At 42.4% G+C, this 18,664-nt stretch overlaps 1 protein-coding gene across 1 annotated transcript; it reads left to right on the plus strand.

The window, feature by feature from the left end:
- The first annotated feature begins 13,834 nt into the window (after positions 1 to 13,834).
- Positions 13,835 to 14,791, plus strand: LOC123785317 (olfactory receptor 9Q1-like). Its single transcript, XM_045787048.2, has one exon. The coding sequence runs from the start codon at positions 13,856 to 13,858 to the stop codon at positions 14,789 to 14,791; it is 936 nt and encodes a 311-aa protein (XP_045643004.2). The 5' UTR covers positions 13,835 to 13,855.
- Positions 14,792 to 18,664: the final 3,873 nt, after the last annotated feature.

Here is an 18,664-nt window from a genome sequence, read left to right on the forward strand (position 1 = left end):
AATAGATTTAGTTTTATGAGAACTGACATTCTTACATTATTAATGAGCCTTCTGTTCTAACAACATGGCAATCTGTTCCCACTTATCCATGTCTTCTGTTTGTTGTTTTTTAAAAAGATTCACCTGTTTATTTGAGAGAGAGAGAGATCGAGAGAGCATGTGCACAAGCAGGAGGGGGGATAGAGGATAGAGAGAATCCCAAACAGACTCTGTGCTGAATGCAGAGCCTGACGTGGGGCTCATCTCACAACGCTGAGATCACCATCTGAGCCGAAACCAAGAGTTGGACACTCAGCCGGCCACACCACAGAGGCGCCCCATGTCTTCTGTTTTTATAATTTTATAAAATTAGGTCCTTCTATAGATTTTATAATTTTCTTTATCTAGGGTGATGCATCTCTTATTAAGTTGGTTCCTAAGTAGTAATCATAGTTTGTGTTATTGGTATGAATTAAATCTGTCTTTCATTGCATTGTCTAATCCAACGTTGTTCCATAGAAATATAATATGAATCACAAATTCAGTTAAAATGTTCTTACAGTCACATTAAAAATTAATAGATGAAATTAATTTTTCATAGCATATTTTATTTGACACAATGTATCTAAGACACTATCATTTCAACATATAACTTATAAAAATTATTATTAAGATATTTTCCTTTATTTTTCCATATTAAATCCTTAAAATCCAGGGTGTATGTTAGAATACATCCTAATTCTGATTAGCCTCATATCCAGAGCTTACTAGTCACATATGACTGCAGCTACCATCACAGACAGCATGGCTTTAGTCAATTAGAGCTATTAATTTTTTAAAAATGTTTTTCTTTCATATAGATACCACACAGAAATCTCTTAATAGGTTGGGATGATTTTTCATTTTTCTGGTTTTCTCCATGGCAATATGTAATACATAATTTATAACCCTTTTCTACTTCCATTTGAATTTTTAACAGTTTATTTTATGTAAAAAAATCTGTTGCCTTGGTTAGAACTTCTAGAAACTTGTTAAATAAATACTGTGAGGACAGCTGTTTTGTTCGAGACCTGATATCAATGGAAATGCTTTTAGTATGTCACCATTAAGTACGGTGTTCACTGCTGATTTCTGGGATACAACCTCCCTTATCAACATCAAGAAGTCTGTTCTCGATTTTCAACTTGTTCTTTTTGTTGTCTAAAGAATACGTGTTAAATTTTATCAAATGCCTTTTTTGGGGCATATATCACTATGGCCATATGAATCTTTCTTTTAGTATATACTAAAAATAAATCACATTAATAGACATTCTAATGTTGGACTAGCCTTGCATCCTTGGAAGAAATCCCAGGTTTCTTTTTTTACACCAATAGACTGACTCACTTTGCTAACTTTTTATTCCAAAATTTTGCAATTGAATAAATAAGAGATTTTTGTTTGCTTTTATTTCAGTGTGTGTATATATATGCTCTCTGATTTTGGTTTTGATAGAAGTGTTGTATCTATTGTGCATTTGGTGTTTAAATATGACAGGAACTATCTATTTTTTGCAGGTTCAAAGAATATCAGCATAAAAACTGTCTTATTCTGATGCCTTTGATGCAAGTGGGGTTTGAATGCTTTTCACTTTTGATGGTGTACTTCGCTTTCTATTTCTTCTGTACTAATTTAATAATTTATCTTTTCCTGAGAAATAAAGGATGACATTTAAATTTTCAAACGTAATTCAAAAAATTATATATAGAGAGTATTCTGTTATAATTTTTATTATGTAATATTTTAATCATCCAGAAAAACAGAGAATATTCTGACGCATAGGTGCCAACCACCCAGGTTTGCCAGATATTAACATTTTACTAGATTTGTCTAATATTTTAAAAGATAAAACTATAATGGTATTCTTGAAACCTTCATAAATCCATCTCTGATCTCATTTTTATCCCTATTGATATACATGGCCCCAGGTCATATTCAGTTTTCGTGGATCTGATATGTATGACCTATTCTTTCTCATAATTTACAATGACCTCTGCAGACTGTGTTCTCATTCCTCAGTCCTAATGGCATTCATTTGTTTTGTTGTCTGTCTCTTTTGTACCCAACGGACTGACAATATGTTTTCTATTGTATGGATCATTTCAAAGAACTAGTTCTTGGTTTTATTTATCAGGTCCACTAAAAAATTTGTCTTATATATTGTTACTTTCTACTTTTGCTTCTCTCTTTCTCTTGTTTACTTCCTTCTGGCTTCTTTTGGTTGTGTGTGTGTGTGTGTGTGTGTGTGTGTGTGTGCATGTGTGTGAGTGTGTTAGTATTTACTTGCAACACACCTAATTTAGTTCAGTTTCTATATCTTTTAATGAATGCATTTACAAGTCTAGTCTTTCCCCTTTTTGATTGTTACTACAATTCACAGGTTTTAATATATACTAATTAGTGTCAGTTATTTCTAAAAAGCTTGACGTTTCAGGATGAGTTCCATTTTGTCTCCAGTGTAACTGAACACGCTCTTTCAATATGTCAACACAGTCAGTATTCTTCTTGGCTAGACCTTTGTTAATTTCCTTGTGCCTTACATTGTGACCGGAGAATAGTTGGGAATTAAATCCTAGATCAAAATCATTTTCTGTGATCTTTATAGGCATTTTCTTTCCTTCGACTTCTGGCATTCGGTATAGTAGATAAAAATGTGATGATAGTCTAGTTCTTGTTCCCTTATAGATCACTGATTTTTGTTTTTTTTTCCTTTTACAAAAATGTATAGTATATTCATTGTATTCTTCAAAAAACATTTTTCTTTATTAAGTAAACACTACCCCCAACATGGGGCTTGAACTCATGGCCTTGAGATCAAGAGTGATATGCTCTACCAACTGAGCCAGCCGGCCACCCCTATTTGTTCTATTCTTGAGTCTTAAAGTGTGTCCTATCTTCAATATTGGTATGAGGATCTTGGTGAGGTCTTTGAATCTGAAGACATAAGTTTTTTTTTAAGCTCAAGGGAATGTCCTTCAATTATTTTTTAAATTTTATCATTCTCTTTTTACATTCTCCTTGTGCTTTTCTTAAACAGATAAACATTTTTTGGGCCTCTTAACTTTTTTTCATGATTCTTGTCTCCCTTGCTGACATTTTGCTTTATATTCTGATAAGTGTAATAGTTATACAATTTACAGTCTCAATACAGGTGTGAAACAAAAATAACATCTTAAAAATTTATTTTAACTGAACTCAATCTTTTTTCCACTGAAGGTCAAAGAAACAAAAAGAATCTTTTTCAACCCAAGGCAATTTAGTTTTACTTTTAAAAAAATCTTTAAGCTTCTTTTAAAAAGTTGTTACAGTTTACTATTGTGTTTAAAAAAAATTTTTTTTATCCCTTTTTAAGAAAGTAATTTCTGCACCCAATTTGGGGCTTTGAGCTCACAACCCCAAGGTCAAGAGTCAGACACTCTATAGACTGTACTAGCCAGGTACCCCAGGGGAACTCAGTTTTAAAACATGGCCCATTCAGAATCCCAGTCAGTTCAAAATTCTCTCTCCTCTTTACTCCCTCTTTCTCCTGGGAGTGATTTAAAGTTTCAGGGGATTTATGGATCATCCTGGCATTGGGAGTAGGACATTTGGTACAACTGATTCCCTCTGTTCTCACTGTCCTCTGAGGAGAGAGCTAGTTGTTTCTGGTTCCTCTTGTCATATGCTCCTACGTGGTACTGTCCTGACCATGGCTTTTCTCTTAAAATACACACTCTGCGCTCTTTTTGTGTGGCCCTAAGTCTCCTTTGGTTTTCCAATCCTTTCATCAGTTTGTTTATACTGAGGTGTCAGTGTTCTGTGAAAGTGTTCTTGGTCCCTATGTCTAGACACATCCATCAACCACTGTTGGTATGTTTCTTGGCTGCCATGTTGGATGCCCTTCCTAGTGGGCTTCCCAGCACCCAAGAAAGTGAGGCACAGGTATCCTCTCTTCCAGACTTCTACAAAATGAAATGGGGGCTTACATCACCCACTGACCCCGTCTAGGAATCATCCTGGGTTGGAGGGTGTTGGGGCACTGACCCCTTCTTGACAACATCTATAATCTATACATCTGTAATCTAATCAGGATACCCTCTGATTTTCTCCTCTCCCGCCTGCTGATAACATCTTTTCTTTCCCTTTTAAGTAAGAAAATGACTCTTTATCATAGTATGAATTTTAGTCTCATGATGTAAACTCTCTGCTTCCCGTCTTCCAGGATTGCCCTTTAAATGAAAAGATCCATTTTAGGGAACAGCAAGGAAAATCTTATTTTTCAAAATCATCTCCCTTGCAATTAAAGGCTTTAGTGTCAAGACTATTTTAAAAAAATGCATTAAAAATCTATTTATAAATTTAATTGTTTCCTTTAGTCCAGGAAGTATCAGGCCTGCTCTTGAAGGGAAAGTGGATGACAAGTGATGAGGGCTTCCCGCACCGTGGAGGTCAAACAAGGACTACAAGGAGCAGAGGCTATTGGGTAGGGGGAATTGATGGCAATGGTGGAAAGCCAGGGCTTAAAATCTCAAATATTACCTGACTGAAGTTAGGGTCTCATCTCTGGAAATACTAGTTAGACTTTCAAATGTGTTTATGAGTATTTTGTGGCCATTGTCACCCTTGTTTTACGCCACCATCATGACCCCCAAGATGTCAGGCAGAAGCTGCCGATGTCCGGCTGCATATTTGAGAGCATTTGACAAATGTAATCCTATCTACCGGTATCCCTTTTCCCTCTCCTTCTGCGGCCCTCATCAATTGGTTTCATTTTCTGTGACCTCCCATTGCTGCTGGCACTGACCTGGGGGCGGGGAGCTGCTAAATATGATTTCTCCTTATATGATTTCTGCTACTATATGTGACTTGCTCTCTACAGTTCTGACCAGACTAGCTGGATCCTGTTCATTTACCTTTTCATCGATCAGGATATCGGAACATCTGCAAATCAGGTTGCCAGCCAAAGCCCTGCTCTACCTTTGCCTCGTATATAACTACGGTTGGGTTGATCTTTGTGACTCGAGCTTTTATCCGTGTCTGCAATGATTTAGGCAAGTCCCTGGAAGGGGAAAAGGCCATGACCAGGTTCTATGGAGTAGTGAGCCCCAGGCTGAACTTTCTGCTTTTATAGCCTGGGGAACAAGGAAGTGAAGGAGGTCCTGAGGAAAGTTCTTAATAAAGCCAAGTTGTACTAATTATCTCCAGAGCTCCACAAAATGCTCATCAAAAGCCTCTTCTGTCATACTAACCATCTGGGCTCTCATTAATGTTTGCAAGTGTTCACAACATAGGCAGCTGGGAACCAGGCTCTCAGAAGTAGAGAATCTTCCAGTAAGGAGTTTCCCGTGAAGCCTGCTTCCAGGGGAAGCAATGAAAGACAGGGACAGAATATCAACAAAGAAATTCCAAATTTTAATGGGCAGAAATATTGACAAATATTTGCAATTAAATTATGTGATGACAACTACAAGCAGGTTGACATCAGCAGTAACATTAATAAGGAGCTGGAGGAGAGCAAAACGGGACAGGGAGAGGATGGGATGGCAATTGCAGGATGGATCTGTGAGAACTGTCATCCGAAGAAAGAGGGCCTTATCACCTATGAGAATATTTCCTTGTATGAGTACGAATGTTACATTTTGTTTAAGGGATTTATAATTTTATCTGGGGTAGCTATGATGAACACTGGGTATTGTATGGAAATGTTGAATCACTATATTGTGTACCTGAAACTAATGTTACCCTATGTTGACTCACCAGAATTTAAGTAAAAACTTAAAAAAACTTTTTAAATTTTTAAAGTGAAAAGTTACATGTAAAGTGCTTGGGATGGTGCCCAGCACATAGTGGGCACTCAGTGGCTATGTTTGTGGTTATCGCAAGTATTAATAGTGGGTTCTATATTTATTAAAACACAGAGAGAAAGTTTTACTGCTGTCTTAAAGTAACGAGTTGGTGTGAACTCTACAATATTATTGAAGGAGAAGGTGGAATTTGGGAAGGGGTTTGGGAAACAGCCCACTGATGGTGAAGAGTGGCTTTCTGTTCTCTCATCCATTCTTTTTGTTTAATTTTCCCCCCATAACTTTATGATGTTGGTACTATAACTTCCAATTTACAGGAAATACAGTGAGATTAGGAATATTCCCCAAGATCAAATGGCTAGAAAATAGTGGATTTCAATCCAGGCTGTCTGATACCAGAATCCATACTTTTGACCAAACTTATAATATCTTCTTTGTCGTGAACTCTTAAATAGTTAGACAATCTTAATTGAAAGAGGAAAGGCTAAAATAGAAGTTATCTGCATTTAGGATTAAAGTATTTGGGGGAATGAAAAAGCTCTGAAGTCCATGAGAAATACCCATCCCCCACCAGGCAGCATATTCACCCCCTCATGAGGCATATTTCCTCCCTCAGGGTGAGGGAACATGGCGATCTCTGCCTAGTAGGATTTCAGAATTGCTATGGACCAGTAACCACCATGTGCCTGCCATTCTTCCCTTTTCTAACGGGTGTGTTTACTGTGGTTATCCTGCCTGGCTCACCAGTGTGGGTTAGGTATTTGTGGGGCAGGCAGAAAACTTGGGTTTTTTTTAGTTCATAGTTCTCTAGACCAAGGGGAGCTGCATCTGGACCTGGTAGAGATCACAAGACCTAAACTTTGATCCAAATCATGTAATATTTTGAAGCTTGTGGGGAGGTGGTGAGTGTGCTTGGCATGTGATTGATGGGGTAGAATATGAATGTTTATGGACAATAGGGAAGACTGGATTACTGATGAGAAAATAGTCACTCTATTCCTCTTCCATTGTGAATAGAATTTACTCCCCTGCTCTAGGGTGCTAAGCTTGAACATGTGACTTTCTTTGGCTGATGGACATTAGCACCCCTGATGTAAGCAAAGACTTGAGATGTGCTCTGGTCATAGGGCTTTGCCCACTTGTGCTTCTGCCATTGTTAGAAGAAGAACATGTCCTGGGTGGCTTGCTGGTGCATAGATGGTGAGAGACACATGAAATAAATCAGGAACCAAGCTCCAGCTTGGCCAAGCTAGCAAAGCCCAGCCCAGAAAAGCCAAATCCCAGCTGACCCCTAGACCAACGAGTGTGAGAATAAATGCTTCTTGTCATGTGGCACTGAATTTATGGGTGTTCGTCATACCACAGTAGCTAAATAAATATTCTATGGTCAAATACTTTTGAGAATTGCTGCATAATATATGCTTCATTTCAGAGATTTATGAAGTGTATTATCATATTGGGGTCTCTGAGAAATCCTTTAGTAAAGACAATTGTTTGGCTTCATATAATCCAGTTTTCCAGACATCTTTGAGCACCAAATCCTTTTCTTGTGTGTTAAAAGTAAAAAAAAAAAAAAAAAAAGAAAAAAAAAAAAAAGAAAAGTAAGCTGGGGTTTGATCTAATTTTCTTTTCTTAAAAAGAAAACAATTCCCCTTTGTTGAGGAAAGCATCTAAAGGAGCATTTTGATTATGAAATTTAAGAATCTCTAATGTATGATGGAAATGGAATGTATTTACAACACAAAACCACAGTGAGATACCACCTCACACCCATTAGAATGGCTAAAATTAACAATTCAGGAAAAAACAGATGTTGGCAAGGATGCAGAGAAAGGGGAACCCTCTTAGACTGTTGGTGGGAATGCAAGCTGGTGGAGCCACTCTGGAAAACAGTATGGAGGTTCCTCAAAAATTTAAAAATAGAATTACCCTATGGTCCAGCAATTGCACTACTGGGCATTTACCCAAAGACAACAAAAACACTAATTCAAAGGCATATGTGCACCCTGATGTTTATTGCGGCATCATCTACAATAGCCAAACTGTGGAAACAGCCCAAGTGTCTAACGACTGATGAATGGATGAAGACGATGTGGTATACATACACAATGGAATACTACTCAGCCATCAAAAAGAATGAAATCTTGCCATTTGCAAAGACGTAGATGGAGCAAGAGAGTATTATGTTAAGTGAAAAAAGTCAGCCAGAGAAAGATAAATACCATATGATTTCACTCATATGTGGAATTTAAGAAACAAAACAGATGAACATAGGGGAATAAAAAAGAGAGGCAGACCACAGACCAGATTCTTAACTATAGAGAACACACTGAAGGTTACTAGAGGGGAGGTGGGTGGAGGATGGGCTAAATGAGTGATGGGTAGTACAAAGGGCACTTTTTTTTATTTTTAAAAAGATTTTATTTATTTATTTGAGAGAGAGAGAGTGTGTGTGAGATGGAGAGAGAGAGAAAGAGCAAGCAAGCATGAGTTGGGGAGGGGGCAGAGGGTGAAGAAGAAGCAGACTGCCTGCTGAGCAGGGAGCCCAATGTGGGACTCGATCCCAGGACCCTGAGATCATGACTTGAGCTGAAGGTAGACACTTAACTGACCAGCCACCCAGGCGCCCCCATAGGGCACTTGTTATGATGAGCTCTGGGTGTTGTATATAAGTGATGAATCACTACATTGTACACCTGAAACTAATATTACACTATATGTTGACTAACTGGAATGTAAATAAGGACTTGAAACTATAAAACAAATAAAATAAATGGAAGGTATTTAGATATTAAAAATTTGATTACGGTGTATAACAATATATAAAGAATTTTGAGTCTTCTTCCAGTGGATTGGGTAGGAATTTGGAAGACTGGGAGACAGGAGAAGACAACTATTAATAAAAGATCAACTCAGCAGAGAAAACTCTGGGTCTCTATGGTACCAGGCAGCCTTAAGGCAAAGGTGAGGAGCAGCCAGTGACCAATTCCTTGTGATGGGAATGGCTGAGGAATTCGTAGCCCGATGACATCAGTGATCAGTTCTAATTCCCTCTTATTCTGTCTAGTACCAGAAATCTCTTGCATTTTCTACAATATCATTATTAAAAGTCAGCTACTCAAATAAACACCATGTTAATTTTGCTTTAGAGAATGAAGGAATAAGGAGAGAGGCCTAGCTCCCTGCTTGTTGTGACGTGGTACTGGGAAGGGCGAACGGTCATGGAAGTGCGCATGTGCGTAGACCCTGCTCGCGTGGATGCAGGAAAACAGAGGGTCCCGCGGTGCAATAGTGACTCTTGAGTGTCCTTGGAAATATGAGGGGGCTGGTTCTAGAGTTTATTCTGTGCAAAAGATGGAGGATGTGGCAGAGATTTTAGCCCAAACATTGTTTGCCCAAATATCTATGCATTTCTGCACATTTTCTAACGTGCCCTGTAGAAGCCATGTGACTGGATTCTGGTTTCTGGGGATGTGGGTGGGAGTGGGGCAGACCACTTCCAGGGGTCTGGGTTTTAGTGATATCTTGCATGATGACATTTCCCTGCTCTTCTCTCTCTCTCTCTCTCTCTCTCCTTTTTTTTTTTTTTTTTTTTTTAAGAGAGAGAGCACGAGTGGAAGGGGCAGAGGGAGAGGATCTCAAGCTGACTCTGTGAGGAGCATAGAGTCCGATGCGGGGCTCAATCTCACATCCCTGAGATCATGACCGGAGCTGAAATCAAGAGTCAGATGCTTAACTGATTGAGCCACGCAGGTGCCCCTGCACTAGCATTCTTGAAGGCCACCTGTTTCAAATGTCATAGCTATAAGATGGAGGACAACTAGCTAACCCATGCTGGATTTTCTATGGGCAAAAGTAAACGTACTGTGTAAAGCCGCCGTGATTTTAAGGTAATTTGTTAATACAGCATCACCCAGAGGACTCAGCTCTTCACCCAATGAGCTTTGGTGTATAAGTGCACGTGTGTGTGGTCATAAAAAAAAATGTCCTCTTGGGCAGTCAGGGCTGTGGTCTGGGCAGAGTCCATTAGCAACCGGTATGCACAGGACAGACCAAATTCCTAGTCCATTCACCAATTCACTAATGACCTTGGGCTCCTCTTGCCCTTTTTCGTCATTGGTACAAATGAAGAATTATTGCTCTCACTCTCCCTCAATCCACGGGCTCTGGTGAGGAGAGATGAAGAGAGGGCTTTGAAATTGTTAAGGATCCTCTCCGCAAGTATTAGATCTTATTAAGTTGACTTTCCTTCATGTTCTTTTCCTAAGTGGAGGGCAGAGAGGAAAGAAGTGGAATACGCCCAGATGATTAAAAGGCACTTGTTAAACCTGTCCCCGGAAGCCTCTTGCCCTTCCCTTGCAAGCCTACTCCCTAGTCCCACTGCTATGCTAAGCCATTAGAGATGGAGGCAAAGACGATCAATGATAGTGGAGTCGTTGTTTGAAAGCTTGATATTTTTTCCCCCATAGATTGTGACTTTTTAATAATATTACATTAATATCTACCTTGTTTACTGTTTTCAGCACCACCTTAGCTTTTGCACCCAAGGCGAGTGCCTCACTCATCTCACCTGAGTCCTGGACCTGCCTAGTTCCATCCTTTCTGTTGCCAAAGTCCCATCCATTGTCCCAGGCTGTCCTGCCCCTATAAGTTTGCTCGCATTGGTTCCCTTTCCTGAAGAGTTTTGCCCATCATCCCTGCTCCCCTACCTCTCTGTCCAAACTGTCACCTCCTCTGGGAAGTCCTCCCTGATCTGTTCCACGTATAAGTAATCTTGATCTCCACTGAATCCCCATGGCGCCTTGCGTACACCACCTTGATTAAGAGTGAGTACTTGTCACCTTGTCGGATGGATAATTATCTTACCTGTGAGATTGCACATTCCTGTGGACAGGCATGTGCTTTCTCTTTTGGAGAGGTTTGTTTCATTTTGTATCTCTTGCTCTTTGTTTAGAATTCTTAGCACAGTAATGGATTAATGAACTGTGCGGTGTCATTTTCTTCTGGCTCTCCTAATTGTCAAAGAGAACAATTATTTTTTTCCCTCGCACTTCTCTTATTTCCTTTACTGAATTGAGACATGTTGAAATTCAGTGACTTAACAAAATGCTTATGAATTTGGGTTTCAAAAATACTGAAGTGTCAAAGATGCAGATTGCTGGCAGAGGCTATGCCAACAGGAAGCACTTGCCAATTTCTCCTCTGGGTAACATACGAGGCTGTTGTTTTCCCCATGGTTTTATTTGCTTTTGAGAGAGAGAGAGAGAAAGAGAGAGAGAGACATTAATGAAACATTCCACCCCTAGGGAGGGCAAACTTAGAAGACACAATGTGTCTTGTTGAAGTCTTCCCCGGTTTGTCCTCCCAGATTATGCAGATCAAAGCCTTCTCTTTATAAAGCACCCCTCTTCCAGGACCTGACGAGGGTGGCAGTGGGTGCAATTTCTGACATTGTTTTGACCTCAGAAGTTAAAGCAGAGACATCTCCCTCCTCAGGGCACAGAGCAGAACCCGGATTCAGGACTTTTATCCCCGCACTCAGTGGGCGTGTCACAGGGCTTTGGGACCTGGGACTGGGACCAGGTGCCTTGTTAAAAAACCACGTGAGCAATAATTGCCTTTCCTTAGAGACCACTTTAGCCATCGATTGGGGACTTCAGAGCTTTTATACTAACTATTAGTGTCTTCTAAAGGGGTTTGCTTTGGAGCCAGGAGCCCATAAGAACAGGCTGCTTTCCAGCCTCTGCTATCCCAGCGTGCAACTGAACAAAAACCAGGGGGAGGTATGCGTTTTAACCAGATTTCTTAGATCAAGGAAACAGAAAGCTTCAGGGCAGAGAGAAGACAGTGCTTGACAGACCAGAACTTGCAAGGTGGTTGAAGGTGATATGGTGCAGGGACTGACATTCAGGCAGCTATGACATTATTTTGTGTGTGAGGGGAGCGTAGGAGGAGGGGGGAAGGGCACTGAGGTCCTAAGAGATTAAGTCACTTGCTCATTGTCATAGCTGAGGAAGTATGGGAGGGCAGGAACCACCCAGATAGACCTCCTGCTGCCCAGAGCGGTCGCCTTTCCCCTACACCCTTAGGAAGCTCCAACCCGTGGAAGACAAATGACCTTTTAGGACTCAGAGAGAAGAGGGCTGGCCAGGTAAAGGTGGAGCGGGATTCAGGGGAGAAAACAGATCTGGTTTTCTTGGTCCATGCTCAGTTCAGAGCCCCAGATCCAATTTCTTTTATTTATAATTCCCCCCAGTACATCAGCCCCACTAGCTGCTAGGATCTAATGCTTTAAAGATGATCAAATATCTTCTTTATCCTGCCGCACTGCAGCTCTGCCGAAGCACGGTCCGTCCATTAGCGCAAGAGTCCCCGTCAGCCTTCCGATAGGCGTTGACCGCGGTGCAGGTATCCGGGCGTGTCGCGCTGCTGTAGGAGTAGACACGTGATGCATTAGAAATCTGGTAATAAGATACACAGTGCTTCGCGTGCAGTGTTCTTCCTAATGACAGTTCCATTTACTGGCTGTGCGGTCTTGGGCATGTGACGTCAGCTCCTTGTCTGTTTCCTCATCTGTGAGACAAGGGTAATAAAAGTTCCCACCTTGTAAAGTGTTTGTGGGGATTAGAGGAGTTAATACAGAGATCACTTAGAATAGTTTCTTGTGTTTTTTTAAAGATGTATTTATTTATTTTAGAGGGAGAGAGAGAGCAGGGGGAGGGGCAGAGGGAGAGAAGCAGACTCCCTGCTGAGCACAAGCCCCACCCAGGCTCGATCCCTCCACCCTGAGATCACGATCTGAGCTGAAATCGAGAGTCGGGTGCTTAACTGACTGAGCCACGCAAGTGCCCCCACTTAGAACAGTTCCTATCTATGTGCTTCTATTATTCAGGATAATATCAGTTCTTATAAAATCTGTTTTTGGTAAACGAAGAGGCTCTAAGTAAGACAGTGGCCTTGTTAGGTTGAGCATGGAAGGGGCAGCCTAAGCATGGCTTACGATGTTTGTGAATGTGGATTGGTTTTAATGACATGTTTTGCCTTTAAACATTTTCAGAAAATAAAAATAATCACTTGAAGATTTGTATAGCGCCTTTCCCTTTGCAAGGTGCTTCACATCTTATTTGAGAACTATTTATTCTGTGAAGACATCTTAAACCCTTCGTATGTGCTGAGCTCCAGGGGCACACACCCTCACCCGGGAAGACAGATTCGAGAGAGACTTTTTTTGTGAGAAGTATGATCTGACCCTGGGGACGGGAAAGATAAGGTGTTTTGTCAGAAGGGGTGGCCTGTGGAAAGCACAGAGATGAGAGAGAGCATGGAGATTAGAGAAGCTGCAAGAAGCTGGCGTGTGGCTGCAGGTGTGAGGAGTGAGAAGTAAGCAAGGGGCATGGGCAAGTAGGGAGGGGACCCCATAGAGGGCTTTCCCCGACATACCGAGGAGTCCGCAGCTTACCCTTATCCTATGCTCCATGGGGTACCATGCTGGATTTTAGTAAGGCATGGTCAAGTTAAAGTCTTAGGATTACTACTCTCACCGCAATGAAGAGCAAGAATTGGTAAGGAGTGTGCCTGGAGGCAGGGAGAGCTCTCAGTTACACCCCTGTGGTTTAGATCCAGGCAAGAGATGATGAGTATTTGAAATAAAGGGGCGGTGGTCTTGGAGAAAAAGGGACAGGGTCCTGAGATGGATATTTGCATGGTAGACAGGGTCCCATGCATCAGCCCCTGTTGGAGTGACAGGGAAATTTTGGTTAAGGATGGTTATTTGGCTCCCAGGGGCTCCCACAGCTGACTAACAATAAAAGCAGGAGAATGTGCAATTCTATTTGGAAATGTTCCCCTCAATGGCTTTCTTTACATATACGATGACTCTATTTCTCAGCGCTCCCTTGAAGGCAGGAGCTAAGACCAGTCATCTTTGAAGTCCCACACAGCAGGTGGCATATTTCGTCCAGAGTCCTGGCCCAATAAACGTAAACTAGACATACGGGCCAGTCCTATGTATAGCTTCTGGCCTGGCTTCTCACCCTAGCCCCGTGAGGCCCCTCATGGCAGAGAAGAACCTCAGCTTGGTGAGCGAATTCCTCCTCATTGCATTCACCGACTGTCCCCAATGGACATTTCCTCTCTTCCTCTTGTTTCTGTTCATCTATCTCCTTACCTTGTTGGGGAACCTGGGCATGATTGCCCTGATCCACATGGATGGCCGGCTGCACACCCCGATGTACTTCTTCCTCGGCCACCTCTCTTTCGTGGACATGTGCTACTCGTCGGTCGTCGTGCTGCAGATGCTGGCCGTGCTGCTGGAGCGCGGGGCTGCGCTGTCCTACCCCCGCTGCGCCGCCCAGTTCTTCCTCTTCACCTTCTTCGGCTCCATCGACTGCTACCTCCTGGCCATCATGGCGTATGACCGCTACGTGGCTGTGTGCCGGCCCCTGCTCTATGTCACCATCATGACCGAGAAGGCCCGCTGGGGCTTGGTGGCCGGGGCTTACAGCGCTGGTGTCTCCAGCGCCTTTGTTCGCACGGTCACAGCCTTCAGCCTCTCCTTCTGCGGCAACAACGAGATCGACTTTATTTTCTGTGACCTCCCCCCTCTGTTAAAGCTGACCTGTGGGGACAGCTACACCCAGGAGGTGGTCATCATCGTGTTTGCCATCTTCGTCATCCCTGCCTGCGTGGTGGCGATCGTGGTGTCCTACCTGTTTATCGTTGTGGCCATCATGAGGATCCCCTCCGCGGGGGGCCGGGCCAAGACCTTCTCCACGTGCGCCTCCCACCTCACCGCTGTGTCCCTCTTCTTCGGCACCCTCATCTTCATGTACCTCAGAGACAACTCCGGCCATTCCTCCCAGGAGGATCGGGTGGTGTCTGTGTTCTACACAACAGTGATCCCCATGTTGAACCCCCTTATCTATAGCCTGAGGAACAAGGAAGTGAAGGAGGCCCTGAGGAAAGTTCTCAAAAGAGCCGAGTTGTCCTGACCATTTCTTTCCAACTTGGAAAATCCCGAGAATCACCTTTTCTGCAGCACCAACGTTCTGGACACTCATCATTCATGGCATGCTCGATGTTTAAAGGAGTGTGTCATGGTGCAAGGTATAAAAAGGAACAAGATCTTTTAGTTCCAGAGAGAGAGAGAAAAAAGAAAAGGAAGAGGCCGCCTGCAAAGAGATTGGGGGGAAGAGCTCTAACTCCCAGGCCAAATGACAAAAAGATGTGTAGTTAAATCCTGGGTAATCCAGATGTGTCACCCATCACAGGTAAAACAAGATGGTGGTTGTTGCAAACTTCTCCAAGAGGGATCTCTTCCGTATAGAAATGTTGACAAGAATGTAGAGTGAATTATACGCAGGACTTAGATTCTGCTGTTGTCAATATTTTGTTATATTTGCTTTATCACACATTTATGATCTGTCCATTTACCCACCCATCAATTCTCCTTTCAATCCATTTTTTGATGCCTTTCGAAGTGAGTTGCTGACATCAGTGTTAGTACTCTTCACTCCTCGACACTTCAGAATTATGTCATCAATTAGGATTCAACATTTCGATTACATTTGTGTTTAATGACTAAGGTAGTAATTTGATGGTCCAGTTAATAACGCTGACCCTGCTCAAAGTATTCTTCAAACTCTTACAGGAGTTCATAGTGGTGCCTGATAGGAGTCACTGAAAAATGCCCAGGATAACTTGCCTGTCAATTCCTATCACCACTGGAAATATACCCTGTTCTTCCTTCTTCCCTGCCTGTTCCAGCCCCACGTGTTATGTTGTTTGCCGAGAATCCACTTTGTGAATTTATACCATTCCCGCTGCCCGTGAGAGTTTCTGCAGTGTCCGTATCATCGATGTCGACTCTATGTCCTTAGAGTTTTTGACCTCAGGGAGGCAGAGCACTGCTGCATTTCACACAGGGAGGCAGGAAGGTTCTCCTGCACCGAGTCCCTGTGTCTATAACAGGTCAACCTGTGTCTGAAGCCTTCCAGAGTCTACTGGCTCTTGATCTTTACTTCTCGAACTTACAGGTGCTCAGTCAAACTCAAGGCACTAGAAGGGAACAGGCCACACACATCTCATTTTCTGTTCTTACGTTGATCCTTACTCCTGGAAGTCAAACTCCTTTTCTCCCTGTCCCTTAGACTGTCAAAAAACAAGATCCCAGGTACATGATTAATGTAAACCATCATGGGAGAGATAAGGGAGGTGACAGTATCTTGCAAATGGGGGATGACTCCATACTCAGACAGCCAAAAATGCTGTGTCACACCTGGGATTCCAGTTCAGCTTTGCCTGCTATCTGCAAGTGGAGCCTTCCGATGAAAACGTTCTTAAGCCCAAATGGCATAAAGCAAAGAAGCAATTACCATTAGTTTATATGGAAATTTCTTTGAGCATTCCCAGATTCCCCAAATAACCTCTCCTAGGCTTTTCTGACACCTGAGGACGCATCTTGCTAATGGATGCACAGAATAAATCGCGATAAAGCACAGATGTTCGCAGACACAGTTCGGAGCTATGGTGGCCTGATGCTGAGCAGCTGAATGTAGTTCCAGGGGAAGGACTCAGTGGGGCCCCTCTCGCTGTTTGGGGTGCATGCTAAACGTCATTTTCACCTTTTGTCATTTTTTATAAAAGTGAAAATCCTCTTTGGATTTCTTTTAGTTAGCCAAAACAGGTGCTAATACAGGTCTTTTGTAAAAGCAAAGTGGGACAACTCGAACTTTCTAAAAGCAGAGAATACCAGTAACAGGATTTTAAAATAGAAGAAGCAGCTAAGTGAAAGGTCGAAGATTCAGGGTGAATGTGTACAAAGGATACTCAATTTAAGATCACCTGCAGTAAAATAAAACACATTACAATCTTCAAAGACATTATGTGTATTTCCAGAGGACAGGATGATTTGAAATATATGTTATAATCATCATAAGAAATACTTGATCCATTTAATGGTGGTGTGTCTGGTTATGAAAGCCCAGGCTGAAAATCCATGGCTCCACAGAGGGATGGTTAATAGCTCCCGTGTCAACTGTTACAGGTGGTGACCAAAGTTAAGAAGGAGTTAGAAAGCTCAGATTGGTTATGTGAAGTTCCCTCCTGATTGAAGAGACATCGGACCTGTAGGAGTAAGAGCAGTACACCAAACAGCTATCTGTTCTCTTGGAATCTTCCGGAAAGGAGAGAGCACACCATGAATCGAAAGAAACTGCTAAGAGGATGAGCTGCCAGGTCTAAGGATACAACTGAATGCTCCTTCTGATGGAATTCTAAGCAGGCAGTGACAGGCAGCTGTTCAAGAAGAAGGGGTCAACTGAACGGCCTGTAGAAACTAGTGGCCACAAATCCCATGTTGGTACGGGACGCCATATACTTTTTACTCTATAGAGAGAACTCCAGGAAGGCTAAGAAAAATGTCCTGAGGTATCCACTTATGTATGGAAGGGGTTAAATTAGATATTTTTGTTTAATTTATAAAGTAGGCTCCCCTCCCAGGGTGGAGCCCAATGCAGGACTTGAACTCACGACCTGAACTCACAACCTGAGCTGATCAAGACCTGAGCTGAGATTGAGAGTTGGACACTTAACCAACTGAGCCACTCAGGTGCCCCTGAAGTAGGTATTTTTAAAGAACAGTCGATACCATGAAGGTCACCTGGTTGTAAACAGGTGTTAGTATTTCTTCACATCTTCCTATATCTTGCACTGAAGTCATTCAAATAAAGCAAACTATGATTCTTTTTGTTGCATTATTTTAATTTTAAAGGTCCTGTTTTAATAGAAAAATATACTTGATGATTAATCATTCAAATATATCCATAGAGCATACTAGGCTATTCAGACCAGAAACTACCATCTGTGGGAAGGTTCTGAATGTGGCGGTAATACCTAAAAGGAGAATAAAAAAGGTCTTCTGGAGAGATGACCTTGGCTGTCCATCTCAATAAGGGGATAGTGAGTGTAACACTCTACCCACACCCTCCTGGTCTCCTGCCTGGAACTCAGCTGGATACCTCCCCTCACCATTCTCAAGTGCCTGCCAGAATACGGTTTCCTCTAAGGAGAGTTCTACTACCGTAAGCCAGGTCCTCCAGGAGCTGTCAAAGAAGGGACTTACTGGTATCACAGCCTCTCTGGTGGCTTCAGGAGACCCTCCCAGCCTTTTCCACCCAGACCTAAAAGGAAGGTCCTGGGGACCACACTGCTTGTCCAGGAGGTGGAGGAAGAAAAGCCACACCCTTCTAGGGGTAGCGCGAGTTAGCAGATATTACCGTACATTGACGGCAGTAGACATGAGCAATAAGGCATGATTTTAAGGTATCAAGAAGCGACCTGATTCCCTCTTAATCCCCTTGCTTTGCTTTCAATTCCTTTGCTTGAAATCGTCTCGTGTGGCTTTCTTTTCTGGGAACTGTAGGCTGATAGAAGGAATGCTGGGTGGTGCCTGCCGCTAACCAGCTATGGGTCCTTCCATGAGGAAATTCCCAGTTCCATACCTCAGTTTCTCCACCTGAACAATTGGGGGGAGGCTGAAATAAGAAAGAATTCTAAGAGTCCCTTTGTGGTCTGACATTCTATATATTTGGGCTCTAACTCTGTTAAAGTATAAGTTATTTGAGGAGAGGACCCACATGATGCATCGGCAGCCATTTTGTCCTGAAGGGAGCCCTCTCCTAGTGTGGGTTAGGCTGAGGGAGCACCGGAGTCTAGGTAACGGAGAAGGATGGGAATGTGTGCTCAAGTCAAGGAAGATGGAGTGGCCAGAGATGAACTCCGCACACTTTGCATGGGCCTTAGGTGGTCAGGCATAAAGCCGAAAGACACCACCAAACAGCAACTGTCTTTCCAATGCCCTGTTG

The sequence above is a fragment of the Ursus americanus genome, chromosome 24 (genome assembly GCF_024610735.1).
Source record: "Ursus americanus isolate L20-20 chromosome 24, mUrsAme1.1.p, whole genome shotgun sequence".
Taxonomy (NCBI): domain Eukaryota; kingdom Metazoa; phylum Chordata; class Mammalia; order Carnivora; family Ursidae; genus Ursus; species Ursus americanus.